General features: G+C 45.7%; 1 protein-coding gene across 3 annotated transcripts; it reads left to right on the top strand.

The window, feature by feature from the left end:
- Nucleotides 1-1,635: 1,635 nt before the first annotated feature.
- Nucleotides 1,636-20,268, top strand: TIGAR (TP53 induced glycolysis regulatory phosphatase). Of its 3 annotated transcripts, none has more exons than XM_032221959.1 (6): nucleotides 1,636-1,701; nucleotides 10,934-11,288; nucleotides 13,721-13,842; nucleotides 15,892-15,969; nucleotides 17,618-17,728; nucleotides 19,652-20,268. In XM_032221959.1, the coding sequence occupies exons 2-6, from the start codon at nucleotides 11,282-11,284 to the stop codon at nucleotides 20,084-20,086; spliced, it is 753 nt and encodes a 250-aa protein (XP_032077850.1). In that variant the 5' UTR covers nucleotides 1,636-1,701; nucleotides 10,934-11,281; the 3' UTR covers nucleotides 20,087-20,268. The 3 variants fall into 3 exon arrangements, with proteins under 3 accessions (XP_032077850.1, XP_032077851.1, XP_032077849.1); XM_032221960.1 differs by having other exon boundaries at nucleotides 10,934-11,048; XM_032221958.1 differs by having other exon boundaries at nucleotides 1,651-1,701; nucleotides 11,251-11,288.
- Nucleotides 20,269-20,651: the final 383 nt, after the last annotated feature.

A 20,651-nucleotide genomic window follows, 5' to 3' on the forward strand; every position in this document is an offset into this window, starting at 1 on the left:
GTTGCCCTTCCAGCATCTGGCTTTCTAGTGCCCTGTCTCTAGCTTTCTTTCCCTCACCTGCTTTTGTCTCCGTCCTCACCCATCCCCTGGCAAGGCCAAGGAAGCATGGCACAGTCTGGTTCCACCACCCCGATCCATTGTACCCTGCAACCCAGGGGCAACTCTGCCCGGCTTGCCACGTGATTCTTCTTTCTTTCAACAATTCCTTCCTTCTGTCTGGTTCTTCCTTTCCTCTTTTATTCCACCTATTTCTTCCAGTCCTTCCCTTTCTTCCTTTCCTCCTTTCATCAATTTCTTGCTTTCCTTCAGTTTCTTTCCTTCCTCCCACTTTCCTTTCCCCCTTCCTTCCTTCTACCTATTTCTTTCTTTTTCCTTCCTTCTGCCTATTTCTCTCTCTTTCCTTCAATTTCTTCCTGACATTTCCTCCAATCTACTTTCCCTGCTTCTGCCGGCTTCTTCTTTCAATGTCTTCCTTCTTTTCCTTTCCCCCTTCCTTCCACTTATTTCTTCATTTCCTTTTCTTTCACCCTTCCTTTCTTCTGCCTATTTCTTCCTTTCCTTTCTCCTTCCACCTATTTTTCCTTTCCCTTTTCCTTCTGCCTATCTCTTCCTTTCCTTCCTTCAATTTCTTCCTGTCTTTTCCTCCCTTTCACCTACGGTATTTCTTCCTGTCCTTTCCTCCTTCCATCTATTTCTTCCTTCCTCCTCTTTGTTTCCTTTCCCCCTTCCTTCCACCTATTTCTTCCTTTCCTTTTTTCTATTTCTTCCTTTCCTTTGCTCCACTCCACCTTCCCTCTTTCCTTCTGCCTATTTCTTCTTTTCCTTTCCCATTCCTTCAACTTATTTTTTCTTTCCCCTTCCTTCCTTTTCTTTCCCCCTTCCTTCTATTTCTTTTCCTTTCCCATTTTTCCTTTCCTTTCTCCTTCTGCCTATTTCTCCCTTTCCTTCCTTCTATTTCTTTCTTTCCGTTCCTTTCCTCCTTGTGCCTATTTCTTCCTTCCATTTCTTCCTTTCCACTCCTTTCCCCCTTCCTTCTTTCTGCCTATTTCTCCCTTTCATTCCTTCTATTTCTTTCCGTTCCTTCCCTCCTTGTGCCTATTTCTTCCTTTCCACTCCTTTCCCCCCTCCTTCTGCCTATTTCTTTTTTCCTTCCTTCTCTTTCTTTCCATTCCTTTCCTCTGTTCCTTCCTTCTCCCTATATCTTTTCCTTTCTCCCTTTCTTCTTTCCCCCTATTTTTCCTTTCCTTTCCCCTTCTGCCTATTTCTCCCTTCTGCCTATTTCTCCCTTTCCTTCCTTCTATTTTTTCTTTCCGTTCCTTTCCTCCTTCTGCCTATTTCTTCCTTCCATTTCTTCCTTTCCCCCTTCCTTCCTTCTGCCTATTTCTTCTTTCCCCTCCCTCCCTGCCATTCCTCCCATCCCTCCTTTCGCCTCTCTTCCCCAAAGGCGAGTCTCCCCCAGAGACACGGCACCACCACAACCGCCCTCCACCTGAGGAGAGCGCACGCGCACAATCCCCGCCCCGACTCGATGCCGAAGGAAGGCGGGGACCTCGCCCGGAGGGTTCGTCCTCCCCGCCCCGCCCCACCCGTCCTCTTCTCGCGAGACTTCAACCGGCCGCGGCGCACCGGCATGACGTCATCCGTGCGGGCGGCATCGACAGCGAGAGGCATGGCCGTCTTCGGTTTAACGGTCATCCGGCAGTGAGTACCTTGGCCCTGGGGGGAGCTGCTATGCGGGGCCGCGGAAGGAATAGGCCGCCGCGGGGTTCAGCCTCCTTCGCGGCTCTTCCGCCGGGCCCTGTGGGTGGTGCACGGGCGCAGGGCACGAGGGAAGAGGGCGACCCAAGGCCGCTAAAGAAGCCCTGAGCCCCGGGATGGCTGTTACCTCGAGGCTGATCCTCCCAGAGGGACGAGAGCGGCTGCCTTGAGTAATCTAGCCGGGTTTGGCCTAATGGTTAAAGCACCAGGCTGGAAAGCAGGAGATCCGTGAGTTCAAGTCCCACCTTAGCCAGTGTAAGGTTTGAGAATACCGTTGAGACCCATAGAAGTTTGAAAATGCATCCAAGTCACAATGAGCCCAAAATGAGGCTTAAACGGAGGCTGGAATAACAATCAGCGTTTAATCTTTGTAGTTTGTAGTTTGTAGTTTTATTAGAATTTGTAGGCCGCCCTTTTCCCTGAGGGGACTCAGGGCGGCTCACATAAAACCGGGAAAGGGGAATACAGACATCAAGATAGAAACATATAATAAAATGGTAGGCAACATACATTCATCATTCGGGAGGGGCAACTATCCTTATCCCCAGGCCTGACGGGCGAGCCAGTTCTTCAAGGCTATGCGGAAGGCCTGGACGGTGGAGAGGGTACGAATCTCTATGGGGAGCTCGTTCCAAAGGGTCGGGGCTACTGCTGAGAAGGCCCTCCTCCTTGTGGTTGCCAGCCGACACTGGCTGGCCGATGGGATACGGAGGAGGCCTAGTCTATGGGATCTTATTGGTCGCAGGGATGTAATTGGCAGAAGGCGGTCTCTCAAGTATCCAGATCCACTGCCATGTAGGGCTTTATGGGTGATTAATAGCACCTTGAAGCGCATCCGGAGATCGACAGGCAGCCAGCGCAGCTCGCGGAGGATAGGTGTTATGCGGGTGAATCGAGGTGCACCCGCAATCACTCGCGCGGCTGCGTTCTGCACTAGCTGAAGTCGCCGGATGCTCTTCAAGGGCAGCCCCATGTAGAGCACATTGCAGTATTCCAGCCTAGAGATCACAAGGGCCCGAGTGACTGTTGTGAGAGCCTCCCGATTCAGGTAGGGTCGCAACTGGCGCACCAGGCGAACCTGGGCGAATGCCCCCCTGGTCACAGCCGTTAGGTGGTGGTCAAATGACAGCTGTGGATCCAGGAGGACTCCCAAGTTGCGAACCCTCTCTGAGGGGTGTAAAATTTGACCCCCCAGCCTGAGTGGTGGAATATTAGTCAAATCTTTGGGAGGAAAACACAACAGCCACTCGGTCTTTTCTGGGTTGAGCACAAGCTTGTTAACCCTCATCCAGTCCATAACGGCCTCAAGGCCCCGGCCCATCACATCTACCGCTTCATTGAGTTGGCACGGGGCGGACAGATACAATTGAGTATCGTCCGCATATTGATGGTATCTAATCCCGTGCCTGCGGATGATCTCTCCCAGCGGTTTCATGTAGATGTTGAATAGTAGGGGGGATAAGACCGAACCCTGAGGCACCCCATAATTTAGGGGCCTAGGGGACGATCTCTGCCCCCCCACTAACACCGACTGCGACCTGTCCGAGAGGTAGGAGGAGAACCACCGTAACACGGTGCCTCCCACTCCCACCTCCCGCAGTCGTCGCAGAAGGATACCATGGTCGATGGTATCGAAAGCCGCTGAGAGGTCAAGGAGGACCAGGATGGAGGGATGTCCTTCATCTCTGGCTCTCCAGAGATCATCAATCAATGCGACCAAAGCGGTTTCTGTGCTGTAACCGGGTCTGAAGCCTGACTGGAAGGGGTCTAGGTAGTTTGCTTCCTCCAAGGACCGTTGGAGCTGGAAGGCCACCACCTTCTCAACAACCTTCCCCAAGAAGGGAAGGTTGGAGACTGGGCGATAGCTATTAAGAACAGCTGGATCCAAGGATGATTTCTTCAGGAGGGGTCTCACCACCGCCGCTTTCAATGCGGCGGGGAAATTCCCCTCCCGAAGGGAGGCGGTTACAACCGCCTGGATCCAGCCTCGTGTCACCTCACTGCAGTTCATGACCAGCCATGAGGGACACGGATCCAGAACACAGGTGGAGGTACTTACAGCTCTCATGGCCTTGTCCACATCCCCGGGGGTAACGTCCTGAAACTCAACCCAGAGCTGTTCTACTTGGTCCCCCTGTGCCTCGGCTGGAACTGCGGGGGTGGAGTCCAAGTCCGACCGAAACCGAGCAATTTTGTCCGCTAAGAATTGGGCATACTCTTCAGCTCTGCCCTGCAAGGGTTCCCCCGCCTCCCTTTTGTTCAGTAGGGAGCGGGTTATCCTAAACAGGGCGGCTGGACGAGACTCAGCGGATGCAACCAGGGTGGCTATGTGGGATCTTTTTGCTGCCCTGAGTGCCCTGGTGTATTCCCTGGTGCAGGTGGTTACCATTGCTCGGTTCGATTCGGACTTATCGGACCTCCAACGGTGCTCTAGGCATCTCCTCCGGCGCTTCATCTCCCGGAGTTCCTCGGTGAACCAAGGGGGTCTCCGGGATCCGCTGCCTCGGAGGAGCCGCAGTGGCGCAATCCGGTCGAGGGCCTCCGATGCTGCCGAGTGCCACGCAGCAGCCAGAGTCTCCACCGGACTGTGGGCGAGAGTGTCAGGAATAACCCCAAGCTCTGTCTGGAACCTTGACGGCTCCATAAGGCGCCTGGGGCGGAACCACCTGGTCGGTTCCTCCTCCCTACAGTGGGGGTTTGGCCTCCGGAAGTCGAGCCTCAGTAGGCAGTGGTCTGACCACGACAGGGGTATGATGTCACTCCCCCTCAGACCAAGTTCACAAATCCACTGCTCCGAGAGAAATACAAGGTCAAGCATGTGTCCCGCTGAATGGGTTGGACCTCGAATTACTTGGGTCAAGCCCATGGCTGTCATGGAAGCCATGAACTCCTGCGCCCCATCAGAGTTTTCACCGAGCGACGGCAAATTAAAGTCCCCCAGGACCATCAACCTAGGGAACTCAATTGCCAGCTCGGCTACCGACTCGAGGAGCGAGGGGAGGGCTGCTGCAACGCTGTTGGGAGGCAGGTACGTTAGCAGCAGACCCACTTGACCCTTGAGGTCCAACTTTAACAGCAAAGACTCACACCCGACAATCTCCGGGGCAGGGACCCTACGAGGAACTAACGACTCCCGGATGACAGCGGCCACACCCCCACCCCTTCCCTGGGCTCTCGGCTGATGCAGCACCTGAAATCCTTCTGGGCACAGCTCTACAAGGGGGACTCCTCCCTCTGGGCCCAGCCAGGTTTCAGTAATACATGCCAGGTCTGCCCTCTCGTCTAAAATTAAGTCCCGGACGAGAGGAGCTTTATGAACAACAGACCTGGCATTTAGCGACAACAGCCTGAGACCAGGGTCCTGACTACTTACGCCATCTGGTCTTGGAGTGGGACTCCTAGGGCCGGAAGGAGGGATCTCTGCAATGTAGCGAACCCTCCTTCCCCGGTAATGGCCTGCCCTAAAGTCCCCGCCGTATCTGCCCCTCCCTGTTACGACCGCAATACCCCGACCCTCTCCCGTGTCTCTGGTCCCCTCAACCACCCCCATGGCCCCCGCAACTCCCGGCAGGTCCTCCGAATCACACATACTCAAACACTCCCCCAAACAGTCCCCACGTAAAAGTTAAAAAACACAAAATTTTACAACAATATGATCATAAAAGTGGGACATTCATTCATCTCATGCGTACCTCATACATAGCCCATGCAAAGAGAGAAGAAAAAGATGAAAGAAAAGAAAGAAATTATAAATTGTGCAAAATAATTAATTTAAGGTGCGAGTTCAGGCAGTAAAAGATTGGCTCTCAATGTTCAGAATTGAAATGGCTAAGGACCAGTTATAGTTCAGATAGTATCTGTGGGGAAGTGTCTTATAACCCCTCTCTTTTTCTATAACTTTGTTAGTCAGGAGGTCCTGTGGGGGTTCAAAACACACACGCAGTGCAGTCATCATCTGTCCACCCGCAGTACAAGTCCAGAGTCTTCCTTCTGGTGGAAAAACCATTCCAAGAAGTTCCCAGAGGCACACCATTAAAAATAAATGGGAAAAGATGGAACAGGCGCTGTAATTGCCTAGAGACCCCGTCGTTATTCCCAAGATGGCGCTTGCTCCCTCGATGTTAGATAGGCAAGGCAGTCCAAACTTTGATCAAAGTTTAAAGACACACAATGGCCAGTTGTTCCCAACATCATACTCCAAGGATATGCAGGGAAGAACTTCACTTCAGAGAAGGTGTTAACTCCCTTTTTTCTTATAAAAGAGTTTTTATTTTTAAAACAAACATACACAAACAAAACATAAAACATAAAAACATCTTCCAATTACATCCAGCATGTGGGTTGGTTACGAAACTTTTGTGCATCCTCTCCATATTCCTCACTTACAATTTATATAAAATCTCATATTATCAATCTAATATATATGTATACATTATTATCATTGTTAATCATTTATTTGACTATAACTATTATTCCTTCATTTTATATGAGATATTCCAAATTTTGAATTAATTTATATTATAACAATTCATTACATCCTCCTAAATCCATCCAATAGTAGTACATCTTTATATTCTGTGTCACTTCCATTATCTTTGTGTTGTAAAATTCTCTATCAAATTTCATTTCCATGTTTTTTTGTCTAACCATTGATAGAATAAATCCCATATCTTATAAAATTGTTTATCTTCTTGTTCTCTAATTTCAAATGTCAATTTGCTCATTTCGGCGCATTCCATTATTTTCTGAATAACTTCCTCCTGCGTTGGTGTTTTCTCATTTTTCCAATTTTTACCAAATACGATTCTAGCCGCTGTTAACACATTTACAATCAAATATTTCAATTCTCTACTGTATTTGTCTGGTAAAATGTGTTAACTCCATTTTTATACTGCTAGAAATATAAACATCAGTAAAATCCCCCAATCCTGTTTATCCTCTGGGCAGGATAGATCTTAATTATCCCCTTCAGCTATATCTCCTTATCTCTCTCAGTTGATCACTTAGCTTCTCAGGGAGATCAAAAGGTGCCAGCTTTACAGCTCCTTTCTGGGATAGCTCTATGTCCATAGATTGCAGGAGATTGATAAAAGTTCAAATGGCAAGGATCACATGTTTTGACATTTGCCAGATATTTTACAGACCCTAATAACAGCGCCACAGGAAGTCAGTTGCAGGAAACAAAAGGCACTTACAGCCTGCAAGCATATACGTTACAATACAAGGCATAATACAATATGTGTGTTACATAAAACAAATGTTTCTACTAAAACCAACAAGTTTGTATCCTTATTACTATTCCCCTTCACCAAGAAAGCCAGCCAGCCTCTCTCCCTCTCAGCCCAACCCACCTCACAGGGTTGTTGTTCTTGTGGATAAAATAGGAGGAGGAAGGTGTGTTGGGTTAGGTTCACAGCCTTGAGTTTGTTTATAAAAGAGTAATAAAAAGGCCTAGCCCAGTGGTTCGCAACTTTTTTTTTGGCCATGCCCCACCTAAGCATCTCTAAAATCCTGATGCCCCTCCACATATAATTCTTACTTTACTCAAAAAGTGAACTCTGCTTATGGGGAGGAAGCCTAAAAGGTCATTAATTTGGTTTAAACAAGGTTCAAATTGCCCCCATTAAAAACCAGATTGCCCCCCCCCCGGTGGGGCACGGGGCCCATATTGGGAACCAGTGGCTTAGCCTCTCTCTCTTAGCCCAACCCACCTCACAGGGTGGTTGCGGAGAAAATAGGAGGAGGAAGATGTGTTGGGTTAGGGTTCACGGCCTTCAGTTATTTCTAAAAATAATAAAAGGGGATATAAATAAATGAATAATACTATTGTGATTGCCTTTGGAAAATGAGACACTTTTTTTTAGGGATTCTGTTCAGGCCTTATAATGCACCACAACAGGCAATTGTCTTCACACATAATTGAGGCAAGCTATTCCCACATAGACTTGCGAGAATTTTTGGCCAAGCCTGTGTAGCCCATAGAAAGCTATCCCCCTTGGTCTCCCAAGGTGATAATATCATCCTGATTATCTATTTAGATGTGTAGATCACTGGCTTGTCTGTATCCCATTACTTTTAAATACACCACTTAGGTTTTTTTTAAATATATTTTCCACTTGCTGTTCTGGTAGTCAGTTTCCATGTACTGAGTCACTAAGCTTGGGCTCGCAGTTTACTATTCCGTTGGTGGACTGATTGCTTGGGGTGTTGGTTGTAGATATATACATGATATCTATGATCTAATTACCAAGCAGCCATTAATTCCACTTTTGTGCACTACCTGTGTCCCAGAGGTGCTTTTTCTGGAGGCAACTGGACTTTCTGTCTTTTCTTTGAAGATGTTTCACTTCTCGTCCAAGAAGCTTCTTCGGAGCTGAAGAAACTTCTTGGATGAGAAGCAAAGCCCAGTTGCCTCTTGAAAAAGCTCCTTTGGGACAACCATGACCTGGATGACTGAGAATCCCATTAGACATTCACCTGGAATTGTGATACACCTTAATTCCAATGGGTGTCCTTGCATATGTTAAAGTTTCTCAAACAACAACTTCTGATGGTCTTCAGTAGCTAACTTGAAAGCATCTCCATCACTTATGGAGGGATTAATATCAGCAGAATCCCTTATCATTCCCTAATGCCTGGTAAAAGCCTATTACCAGTGCATCTTTCGCACAGGATAGGTATTCTATATTTTATATACTGTATCAAGTCAGACCATGTCACATAGTTGTTCCAGGAAACTTAGGAAAAAAAACCTTCAAGGTCTTAGTTCTCCTATAAGTATGTAGGCTTACATAAGACGTTCTTAGCACTCCTTGATCAGCTAACCATGTAAGTCAAACCACTCACACCCACCTCATGGATTTGGGGGGGGGGGATAGGGGTAGGGCATAGGCTTCCTTCTAGCTCTGTCTGTCCCCGATTTCACTTCTGCTAAGTTTATGAATGAACTTCATTTTAAGATTCAAGAAACTAATAATGCAGCAATTTCAGTTGTTCCATGGAAACAAATGTGGAGTAGCCCTCCTCATTCCTGAATACAACATCTCCAAAGTAGTATCTCTTCAGCAGTACCTTAGTGCATGTAAGCCTCCAGTAACTATTCCTCAACTGAACTATTCTGAGAATCCTTGATTTGGAAAGAGCATTTCAATGCATACATTCAGATTAGGGTATCTCCCGAAGATTGTTGTCTTGCATTTCTTTTGAATATGGCTAGTAAAAAAGAACTCATTATGGAAGAAGTTACATTCTCAGCTGCTCTTAGCATTAGGAAGATTTTCTTGGCATATAACCAGTCTCTTCCTTTATGTAATTTCATTCCAGGTTCTATACTCTGTGATGACAGAGAATTGTCTTTAGTACCCTTGAAAAATCCTGAGTGATTTTGCTTTCTCAAGTCTAACATAACCACTTTTCTTAGTCTCTCCTTGTTGTGTTTCTCTGCCCTCCCCTTTCTAGTTTTTCTGAATTTGGTGTTTAGACCTAAGTGCAGTAGTGTAGCCCCATATCAGTTTATAAAACAGTGACTATGCTTGCCCATTATTTCCATTTGTAAAAATGCTTCTATTGAAGCTGCTTTTTAAAAAGACATTTCCAAACTGCTAACTTCCACAAAATGTATGACAGATTCTTTTTACCTATATTATTACCACACCAGGAATCACCCATCCTGCAGGGCATTCGTGTTAAATTTTGTTTCCGTTTCTAGGGTATTAGCTGTTATATCCAGTTTTGTGTCAGCTATATTCTTGTTAACCTTTTCCTGTGGTCATGGGAAGAATTGCTAGTCCTTGGGAACCCCAATTATTCTGTAAATTACCCTGTGTAAATTCACTCCCTCTCCTTAATCATCTCTGTGAAGTATATTATAAAGCGAAACCTGAAGATTGAAATAGAGGTTGCAGATCCTGCATTCGCTCCAAGTCTATGTTAGGATTTCATTATGTCTCTTTTAAGAGCAAACAACCTTTAAAGTGTGAATAATGGCCTCTAAAAGCACACAGTGATGCTAATAAAAACTATTGGACCAAAATCTTTGGCATTTTCTTCCCCTCAAGCATAGTAAGCACTTCATTTGGCTTTTCTAGTTGTTAACTCAAAAATATGAGGAAACTGCTGTTCCAGAATGCAGTTTTGCTTATTTTCCATAATTATGTAGAAATGCTGCTGAATACTGCAGAGACTGCCAACAATAAAAAAAAATAGTTTATAGGGTCTTATATTGAAAGCAGTAAACTTCCTTCCAAAGCTAGCATCTCGCAAGGCTGAGGAGAATTCTAATGTGTTAAAAGATCTTCAAAATCATGTTCTTGTAATTGCGGATTTTTAAATCCAACAGCAGTGAGAACGAAAAGGACAATTGTGATTTTTTTCTCTCTCTCAAGCATTAAGAGCGTTTTCTAAACTAAGCGTTACAATTTGATGTGAACATTGCACAACTCTTACTTTGCTTGGGCCATTGATTATTTTGACTGTTGTACCAAATTGTTTAGTGAAGCACAAGAAAAAAAAATCCAGACTTAAATCTGAAATTTTGATTTCAACTGTACAAGCAAATGGTTAGCTACTGACCAACTCTTCAATCTATTGAATTCTGATGGAGAAAGACAGGAATAATTAACACTAAGAGCTAAGTAGGTGTTTCTCAGCCAGAGTTAACCTGGGTTGCTTCCTCTTCTCTAATGAAATTGTCTGTGCATATTGTTAAATTCAGTATTGATTGCTTTAATTGGGTTGTCTGTTTTCTTGTTTATAGCTCTATACATTTATACATCAGTCTTCTTAATAAACATAATCTGCTTTTCATTAGTATTAATGACGAATAGAATAGAATAGTATAGAAGTTGGAAGGGACCTTGTAGGGCATCTAGTCCAACCCTCCCGTCCCCCAAACTCTACATCATTTCTGACAAATGGCAGTCCAGTCACTTCTTGAAAGCCTCCAGGGATGAAGCTCCCACAACTTCTGAAGGCAACTTCTGTTCCATTGGTTGGTTGGCATTGGTGCTGGCAGGCCTTGGTAATTCCAGTTTTCCCCCTTGATCACATAACACTCCCTCACTGATCATTTAACACTGCATCTAACCCAAATAACAGATTCAAGCCAATCTTTCCAGCTAGGAAAATGATGAGGTTTTCGCTGCTTAATCTCTCACAATTCTCCCGGTCATTTTAGTGACGTGCATCCCTGCGATGAAGTCAGGGTTAAGGAGTCATTGGTAGATTCCTGGAGCGGTGCCTGGGCCTCAAGAGAGGGCAGGGAACATGCGCCAGTGCCTCTTCGTTACACAGTAAGCATCCCCACTAGCAACCTTGGTGTCTGCGCGTGTAACAAAAATGTGCGTTTCGTTAGCAGGGAAAGACTGGGATAACTGAGTCAGTGCTGTAAGGGCTGAGTAACGTTACAAATTCCTGACTAAAAGTTCTCAGCCAGGATTGGTTTTTCTCCTGTTTTAAGTTGTTGGTTTCTGTTTGTTTGTTTTTCCCCCACAGTGGACAAACGAGATACAACAAGGAGAAGATAATGCAAGGTTTGTCTCTCCTGGTGGTTATTAAATCACGGAGCCCTTTGCTTTTATTTGGATATTAAATACTGGTTTTGTCCAGTTAATACAGGTAGTCCTCGACATGCGACAGTTCATTTAAAGTTACAAAAGGCACTTGGGGGAAAAATGACTTGTGACCATTTTTTCACACTTAACAACTGTTGCAGCATTCCCACGGTCATGTGATCAAAATTCAGTGCTTGGCAACTGGCATGTATTTAGGACGGTTGCAACTGTCCGGAGGGTCACGTGATCAACTTCTGCGACCTTCCTACAAGCTGAGTTTATGGGGAAGCGACTAACTTAACAACTGCAGCGATTCGCTTAAGAGCTGTGGCGAGAAAGGTTATAAAATTGGGCAACTGTCTCACTTAGCAACAGAAACGTTGGGCTCAGTTGTGGTCGTAAGTCAAGGACTGCCTGTACCATGTATGTCTGAAGACAGCTGGAAGCAGCCACGGGAGGCCCGAAAGAGGACTTCCAGGCTTCCACAGTGTGAAGAAAGGGGCTTCGTGGGTTTTCACATGCTCCAAAGCACCACTTTTGAAGTTTCCCTGGGTTGGTGGTGTCCCAGATGGGGCATCTACCAAGAGAACAGATTCCCCTGCCCCCCTCAGTTTTCTGCGTGACTTCAAAACAGGGTGGATAAAAATGGATGGTTATTTTTTAAAAAAAATGAAATCGGATTTTTTTTTTAACAAATTTATTTTAATGAAATGCTGTTGGAGTGTAAAAATCTTATCTAAAGATAGTTTTCTATTTAAGATACATTAATAATTTAGTTTATTCAGCATGAAATGGAGCTTAGTTATGCAGCATGAGAGGCTGTATGTTCTGCAATATTGGGACTGTCGATGAGTCGACAGCAGATCAGAGGAGCAGCTGCTACGGGACAGAGATGACAGATCGTTCTGAGTCCGTCTGTCTTACTCCATTCTTCTGTTTTGACCTAGGCTTCCTGAGACAATAAAAACCACACTCTTACTCCCCAAAACCCTCTTTTAATTTAAACGGCTGTGAATTATGTTCATTCAAAGCCCATAACGATTCCCAAACAGTCTTTCAGGGTAAGGCTGATAAGCCACCCACCTTTATCTTCCTTGAAGCGCTGCCAAAGACTTAATTGGCAATTCGCTTGGCAAGGCCACACAGGGAGCACAGAGTCAAACGGAACTTCAGAGTTTAAACCGACCAGAACGAACAAAATTGCTTCCTGCAAAGGCTCACATCCCATTTGCTCCTCCTTTATGCCTTATGGGAGGGGCCAATCATCTCCAAACCTTACTCCTGAGTCGCCCCTTTTGTCTTAACTGTTCTTGCCTTCTGGCAGCTCTGCGCATGCGCACACTGGGAACAGGCTCGCACTGTTCTTCTGCCTCGCTGATGTCCGACTCGGGAGGCTCCGGAGGCAGCACATAACGCCCAGATGGCCTTGGCCTCCCTCTCTGCCTCCAATGCAGAGCCCTCGTCCGAGCCTTCCCCAGACTCCAGGACTGGCCCATCTTCCTCCCCAACCTCGCAGGCTGCTGGCGGACCACAACATCTGTTTCTTGAGCCAGTGACAGGTGGCCCTTCACAAGATCTTGTAACTAAACAGATGTTTTTAAGTTAGGACCACCTAAGACAAAAGAAAGGAAGATGCATTTATGTACCTGTTGTGGCCCAGCAGGAGCTGTTGGAGCAGCAAACAGACTCCGATAGCGAGGGACCCTATGAGTCGGCTCTGGATGATGGGGAGGACCCTGGGCAGGGTTCAGACTCTGAGCAGGGACCAGAGAGGCTGGTTGGCCACCAGGAGACGCCTGAGGCATGGAGCAGTGGTGAAAGCCAAAGGGAGTTTCTCCCTGACGTCAGGCCCTGGAGCAGTGGTGAAGATGTCAGGCCCTGGAGCAGTGGTGAAGACGTCAGGCCCTGGAGCAATGGGGAGGAGCAAAGGGAGGTGGTCCCGGACACCAGGCAAAGACGGGCAGATAAGCGCCGGCAGCAATTACGGAGACATAGAAGATAATCGGGCCCAGGTGATTGTGATTAGGCTCCTCCCAAGAGAGTATATAAGAAGAGACTTTGGGAGGAGACCTTTTGCAGGACACAACCGTTTTACTAAAGCTGGGGAAGCTCTTGTGTGTATGTCTTATCTATGGGAGTCTGGGTTGCTGCCAAAGTCTTGTCTGTGAGTAATTACTGTGAATAAATTGGCTAACAGCAACCTTGTGTCGGTGTGACTCACCGTACGGCGGTGTGTATGTGTCAGAACAGGTACCTAATTGTCGACTTTTTCAGAAGTGGCCCGAACTATTTTAGGAGGGGGCCCCTTTGTCGCTGAATGCTTGTCCCTCATCTTTGGAGAGTATCAACTGATGAGGGCTAAAACATGTTTGTCCTAACTGTTGCATGTATTCCTATGGTGGCTCCTGCAGGTCAGGGTGTGGACGAGCCTCTCTCAGACACTGGGTTCAAGCAAGCCAATGCAGCTGGGATGTATCTCCGTCATATCAAATTTACTCATGTCTTCACCAGTGACCTGATTCGGGCAAAGCAGGTGAGTATCTTGTAGATGAAAGTGTGCACAGCCAATATTTTCACTTGCTGGGAGACATAAAAATTTAATAAATGGTCATAATCTAAGGGTTTCTTTTTTTTTGTGCGGGATAAGTACTGCAATATTTTAATGATTAGTGAAATGATTAACAATACAATATAATGCAATACAATAGCAGAGTTGAAAGGAATCTTGAGGGTCTTCTAGTCCAACCCCCTGTCTAGGCAGGAAACCCTATACCACTTCAGACAAATGGCTATCCAACATCTTCTTAAAGACTCCCAATGTTGGAGCATTCACAACTTCTGGAGGCAACTTCTGTTCCACTGATTAATTGTTCTCACTGTCAGGAAATTTCTCCTCGGTTCTAAATTGCTTCTCTCCTTGATTAGTTTCCACCCATTGCTTCTTGTTCTACACTTAGATGCCCTGGAGAATAGTTTGATTCCCTCTTCTTTGTGGCAACCCCTGAGATATTGGAAGACTGCTATCATGTCTCCCCTAGTCCTTCTTTTCATTAAACTAGACATACCCAGTTCTTGCAACTGTTTCTCATATGTTTTAGCCTCCAGTCCCCTAATCCTCTTTGTTGCTCTTCTCTGCACTCTTTCTAGAGTCTCCACATTTTTTTTGCATCGTGGCGACCACGATGTAGAAAACGATACAGTCTTAAAAATTGCATTCACATATATTAAAAAATAAGCATGTTCCATTTTTAATTAGTTTGCCTGATCTTTCATTCTATTTTATAGACATTGGGTATGTTTGCCACCTTGACTTATTTGTAAAAATTATAAAGGTGGGATAAAAAAAAAAATACATTCAATTTCATAGCTACAAAGATTGTTGGCCGGGCAGGTACAAAAACAGTCAGGGAAATGATTGGAGCCTGGGAAATGATAATTTGGTGCCATTTTTGAAGGGGCAATTGAAGATATTCTTTATGTGCTAAGAAAAAAATGAGTATTAAAAATGGAAAATAATGGAAGAAAATAATTTGGCTGAAAGTGAAAACTCCCGCACGATTTCAAAGGCTCAGGAGAGTAAACCTCTGGTCCCGGTGGCCGACCCAGATTCAGTCTTGCAACATTATCCTGGGACACGTATTCAAGTAGTCCTTGACTTACAGAAGTTCATTTAGTGACCGTTCAAAGTTATAATGGGGAAAAAAAAGACTTATTCTCATGTGATCAAAATTCAGATGCTTGGCGATTCTCTCCTGTTTAAGACAAGTTGCCGTGTCCCATAATCCGCTTTTGACAAGCAAAATCAACGGGGAAGCCAGAATCACATAACAATCGTGTTTTACTCACTTCTCAGCTACAGCAAATCAATTACTGTATTTTTCAGAGTATAAGACGCACCCCCCCCCCCAAAAAAAAGAGGGTGAAAATCCGGGTGCGTCTTACACACTAAATACAGCATTTTTGGCCTCCCGAAACCCTGCCCCCTTCGCAAAAATGGACGAGGGTTTGGTGTTGCTGGGGGCTGGGGAGGGCAAAAACGAGGGGAAAATGGGCCATTTTTTGCTCATTTTTTGCCCTCCTCCAGTCCCCAGGAACACTCTACAAACCTCCTAAAGGCCTTTTTGTGCAAAAAAACCAGGCCCATTTTCCTCGTCCCCCCAGCCCCCAGGAGCACTTTGCACTTTACCTCTCAAACTCTCTGCATGCCCCGTTTTTCACAGACAATGAGGCATGCAGAGGGGTTTGGGAGGTCCGCAGAGTGCAAAAACTTTTTTTTTTAAATTTACCTCTTCAAAATCTTGCTGCGTCTTATACTCCCAAAAATACGGTAACAACTGTGGCAGGAAAGGTCGTACAAAGGGAGGAAAACTCACTTAACAAGCGTCTCGCTAAACAACAGAAACGTTGGGCTTAATTGTGAACATAAGTTGAGGACTACTTGTATTTCCATTTTTTAAAAAAAAATAATTGTAAACCACCCAGAGATATTAAGGAGTTAGCCTTGACATCTGGAAATAAATGCAACTTTTTTTTTTTTAAGTAAAATAATAATCTTTTCCAACATTCCTTTTTAACATTTCAGACCACGGCTTCAATTCTGAAAAATAGCCAGTACTGCAAAGAGATTCCTGTAAAATGTGACCCTCGCCTTCGAGAACGGGTAAGTATTTTCTTGCCCCCAGAGAAGATCAATGCCAGATTCAAGGTTCAAGGTTCATTTTATTTATATGCTGCCCTATTCCCGGCGGGACTCAGGGCGGCGCACAAACCCAAGGAGGGGAAGGAAAAGACACACAAAAAAAGAAAAACTACAAAATGCAGGGCATTTAAAAACAACCAACAGCCACGCAATTCGAGAGGGGAAGGGAACTCATTGACCCCAAGCCTGCCGACACAGCCAGGTTTTAACGGCTTTTCGGAAGGCCTGGAGAGAGGTGAGGGTCCGAATCCCTGCGGGGAGTTCGTTCCAGAGGGCTGGAGCTGCCACAGAGAAGGCCCTCCCCCGGGTAGTAGCCAGATGACATTGGCTAGTAGATGGAACCCGGAGGAGGCCTAATCTGTGTGATCTAATGGGTCTTTGGGAGGTAATTGGGAGGTAATTGGCAGCAGGCGGTCTCTCAAGATTTCCATAGCCTTGGCATCTGGAACTCTGCAGGGCAGGTGCTGGGCCACGGTGCAGATTTAATAAGTAGAATGGAGCTGATTTCTGGCCACTCTGTTTTGATTGGCTGCCTGGTCGCAGAGGTGTTTTTTCAAGAGGCAGCTGGACTTTCCAATTTTTTTTTTCCTCTGAAAATGTTTCACTTCTCATCCAAGAAGCTTCTTCAGCTCTGGCTGGATGGTGGGGAACGGAAGGATTTATACTCCTTGCAGACAGCTGGTCCTTTGCATCCTTTTGGAGAGTCGTCGAGGCCACCTGGATTTTTGCCTGTGTCCTCAGAGTCTCACCTGAGTGGTGCAACTGGGTGTGGTGCCTTTTTGGAACTGCTGAAAGGACTGTGTTGTAGACTGGAGGTAGATGATGTCATATCCCTTCCCCTCCGTTGAGAGAGGGTTGTTCAATTTTGACATAGATGGCCTCTTTGATCCCTCTTTCAAACCAGTGGTCCTTTCTGCCCAAAATGTGGACTTTGCTGTCTTCAAAAGGCTTGCTTGTATAGGACTTTTAATTTTTGATCCGGGGGGGGGAGAGCAAGGGGGGCATCCCAGAGTTGGCTGAAGGACGGGTGGGTGTTATCAGTGTTGTAAACAAATGAATTAATTTTTCATCAGAATAAACTTCTGGCTCAACCAACCTCTGTTCATTACCTGCCATGAGAGATGTTTACCAATAAACGGAAGTGATAGAGAGCAATATTAAATGATTATGTTTATCACAACTTCCCTAGTCTTTTAGTTGTAGATGGGAAACGGGGGGGGGGGGGCTGGGATTGCAGGAAGGCCGATTCTGATCAGACATGAGAATGATGGACGAGAAGTTGCAGGATCTGCTTCAGGAAAGCTACCGTATTTTTCAGAGTATAAAACGCACCCCCCCCAAAAAAGAGGGGGGAAATCAGGGTGCATCTTATACACTGAATGCAGAGGGTTTGGCAGGCCTGCAGAGTGCAAAAACCTTTTTTAAAAAAAAAATTACCTCTGGGTAAATCTGGGTGGGTCTTATACTCCCAAAAATACGGTACTTTGCTTCAGTTCTTCTGCAAAGGAGAAGGGAAATGTGTCTACAGCAGGCCGCCTTTCAACATGGGAATGCTTGCTGCATCCTTGCTGCCACCCTCACCGCATAATTCTCTCTCCTGTCTTGACAGAAATATGGAGTGGCGGAAGGGAGGCCTCTCAGTGATCTTAAGGCGATGGCCAAGGAAGCTGGGGAGCCGTACCCCTCTTTTACGCCAGCTGGAGGAGAAACCCTGGATGAAGTAAGGATTCTGTGGGGGTTTGTGGTCTGTTGGGAAGGGACTGACTGAGCCTTTATGCACTTGTGAATGGCTGAGAGGGTTAACTCCCCAGAGCAGCAAAAAGCTCGCTAGAATATCTCCATCAGGCAGAGAGGAACTCATGCTGAATTGCAGAAGAATAGCAGTAAAGGAAAAGGCAGCTAAGATGTCTAGGCACATGCACATCCGTAGTAGGTAGATACGTGTGCAAACCTTTTTGACAGGTATCAGTCATAAGTCATTCATATACGCACGATTTGCAGGTACCAAGTGCAAGAGGTTCACACTTCCTCCTCGACGGATATGCACACTGTACCCACAAGTACATCTTTTAAAATTCTTTACACTGTGTAGCCATAGCAGCCACATTCTCTCTCTCTCTCTCTCTCTCTCTCTCTCTCTCTCTCTCTCTCTCTCTCTCTCTCTCTCTCTCCCTCCCTCCCTCCCTCCCTCCCTCCCTCCCTCCCTCCCTCTCACTCACTCACTCACTCACTCACTCACTCACTCACATAGAATAGAATTCTTTATTGGCCAAGTGTGATTGGGCACACAAGGAATTTGTCTTTGGTGCAGATGCTCTCAGTGTACATTAAAAAGAAAAAAATACATTCATCAAGAATCATAAGATAATTCATCAAAGCAAAAAAAGGCCATCAAGTGAGGCAAAACTTGCTTAGTGACAGAAATTTTGGCCTTAATGTGGTCATTCATCAAGGTGCTACCTTTACTTCTCACTTGGTTCTGTAGATCTCTTTCAGGCCTTCAATACCATTGATTACTATAGTAGACTGGGATTAATTCTCACAGTAGAATTAAATCTTTGGTTCTACTCCATCCTCAATGGACACTTCTAATCACAGGTTGAGGGAGGAGAACTTGCCTCATGGAAGAACAAGAATAGGAAGTTCTGAGGGGCTCACAGTGGATGAATATGTACCAAGGCCTTGGAAAGTTCAAGTTTACGTCCACAAATGTGGAAAACAGAGTCATTAAGCCACGTTTGTGGGAAGTTCAGAAGAGACATTCAGAGAGAGGAGACAGAGAGACAGAGAGAGACACAGAAAGAGAGACAGAGAGACACAGAGAGAGAGAGATTGAGAGAGAGACAGAGAGAGAGAGATTGAGAGAGACAGAGAGAGAGAGAGAGGCAGACAGAGAGAGAGAGAGGCAGACAGAGAGAGATTGAGAGAGAGAGGCAGACAGAGAGATTGAGAGAGAGAGAGAGAGACAGACAGACAGACAGATTGAGAGAGAGACAGAGAGAGATTGAGAGAGAGAAAGACAGAGAGAGATTGAGAGAGAGAGAGGTTGAGAGAGAGACAGAGAGAAAGAGAGAGATGAGGAGAGAGAGAGAGAGACGTGTTAGCCCAGAGCGAAAAGGAATTTCAGAGTTCACCTTGATAAAAAAAACCTGTCAAGAGTTTGTTGCAGAAATCAAATCCAGAAAGCACACACACAGGTAATTGATGTAGCAGAATTCATTAACGTCCCTTTATATACATATTAACATATAAGTCCTATACAATACCAATGGCTGGTTCTTCCAATGTGGTAGAGAGCACAAGCAAACACACAAGCAGAGGAGAGAACAGTTTTCAGTTTCAGTTCAGAGCTCAGAAACTAGTTGTAGTTTTAGTACAGACTTGGAGCTATAGTACTAAGCCACGCCCAGGCTCCTTGCTGTCTCCTTGTTTGCTCACACAGCAAATACTATTTCAGTTTCCAATTGGCTGACTTAGTTGCTATGCCTATTCATTGGCTGACCTTGTCACCATGTCTTATACCAGCCAGTCCCCAATGGCCGACCTGTTGCCATGTCATATCCCCCGTTCATGTACGATACACATTGACCAAAATATAAATTTGCAAAGCTTCTCATCTGATTTTTTTTTCTCTCCCTTCAAGGTAAAAGCCCGTGTCAAGGATTTCTTTGAATACCTTTGCAGTCTGGTTATCCAGGAGGCAGGTCTAGAAAAACAAGAGACAGAAGAAAATGCAGAAATGGCCGAAGGAAGTCCTCCCACTTCGTTGCCAAACCACCACGGTGAACCGAAATCCGATTCTAATTCCGAAGGAGCTGCAGGAGGAAGACTGGTAGCCAACATCCTAGTTGTGAGTCACGGGGCATACATGAGGAACTGGATTGGCTATTTCATCTCCGACCTGCAGTGTAGTTTGCCAGCCACATCAACAAAGGCTGAATTGTCCTCGGTTACTCCTAATACCGGGATTTGCCGCTTCATTGTAAAACTAGAAATGGGGGACCACGTCCTTCCGCCTAAAATCCGCTGCCTTTCTCTCAATAGAAGCGATCACTTGCGTGACATGGGTGACAGCTGAGAACACGCAGCTGCACCGCCTTTAACCCCGGCGGAAATTATTTATGCCCCGCGTGGAATCGTCATATTATCTTTTCAATTATGTTTGAAAACGTAGCATGTTGGAAAGAATGATCTGCTAAGGAATTTAAACTTTCATTTTGCTTCCGTCTTTCTTGACCGGTTCACCCTTGTTGGGGGGGGAAAAAAAAAAAGACAAGAAAATAGCATTGGCTGGTGGAAAAGGTGATATTCCAGAGAAGCTCCTGGAACTAATTGCTGTTCTAAACACTCTCCTGGAGCCATTAAGGAAAGGGCAGAATTTGAATAATACCGCAGTATAAATTAACAGGTGATGTTTAGATCAGCTTCCCCTAACCTTTCCGCCTCCGTGTGGCGGCGTCAGTAGCGGGGGGGGGGAGGAGGAGAAGAAGGGAGGGTTTCAGGCGTGCATGTCCCACTTTCACAAATGCCTCTGTGTGCGAAATTATCCCCTCTTCCCCACGCCCGTCACAGTCTCCGCTGCTCCAGAAAGGTTGGGGTTTTTCAAACGCAGCTGCACACACATGAATTCGCCCAACCTCTAC

The sequence above is a fragment of the Thamnophis elegans genome, chromosome 7 (assembly GCF_009769535.1).
Source record: "Thamnophis elegans isolate rThaEle1 chromosome 7, rThaEle1.pri, whole genome shotgun sequence".
Lineage (NCBI taxonomy): Eukaryota > Metazoa > Chordata > Lepidosauria > Squamata > Colubridae > Thamnophis > Thamnophis elegans.

Excerpts from the sequence above, each read along its gene's own strand:
- TIGAR (XM_032221958.1), top strand. The coding sequence starts at position 1,670 with ATGGCCGTCTTCGGTTTAACGGTCATCCGGCA. Across the intron at positions 1,702-11,250 it reads GGTTTAACGGTCATCCGGCA|TGGACAAACGAGATACAACA; the intron begins GTGAGTACCTTG and ends TTTCCCCCACAG. Across the intron at positions 11,289-13,720 it reads CAAGGAGAAGATAATGCAAG|GTCAGGGTGTGGACGAGCCT; the intron begins GTTTGTCTCTCC and ends TGGCTCCTGCAG.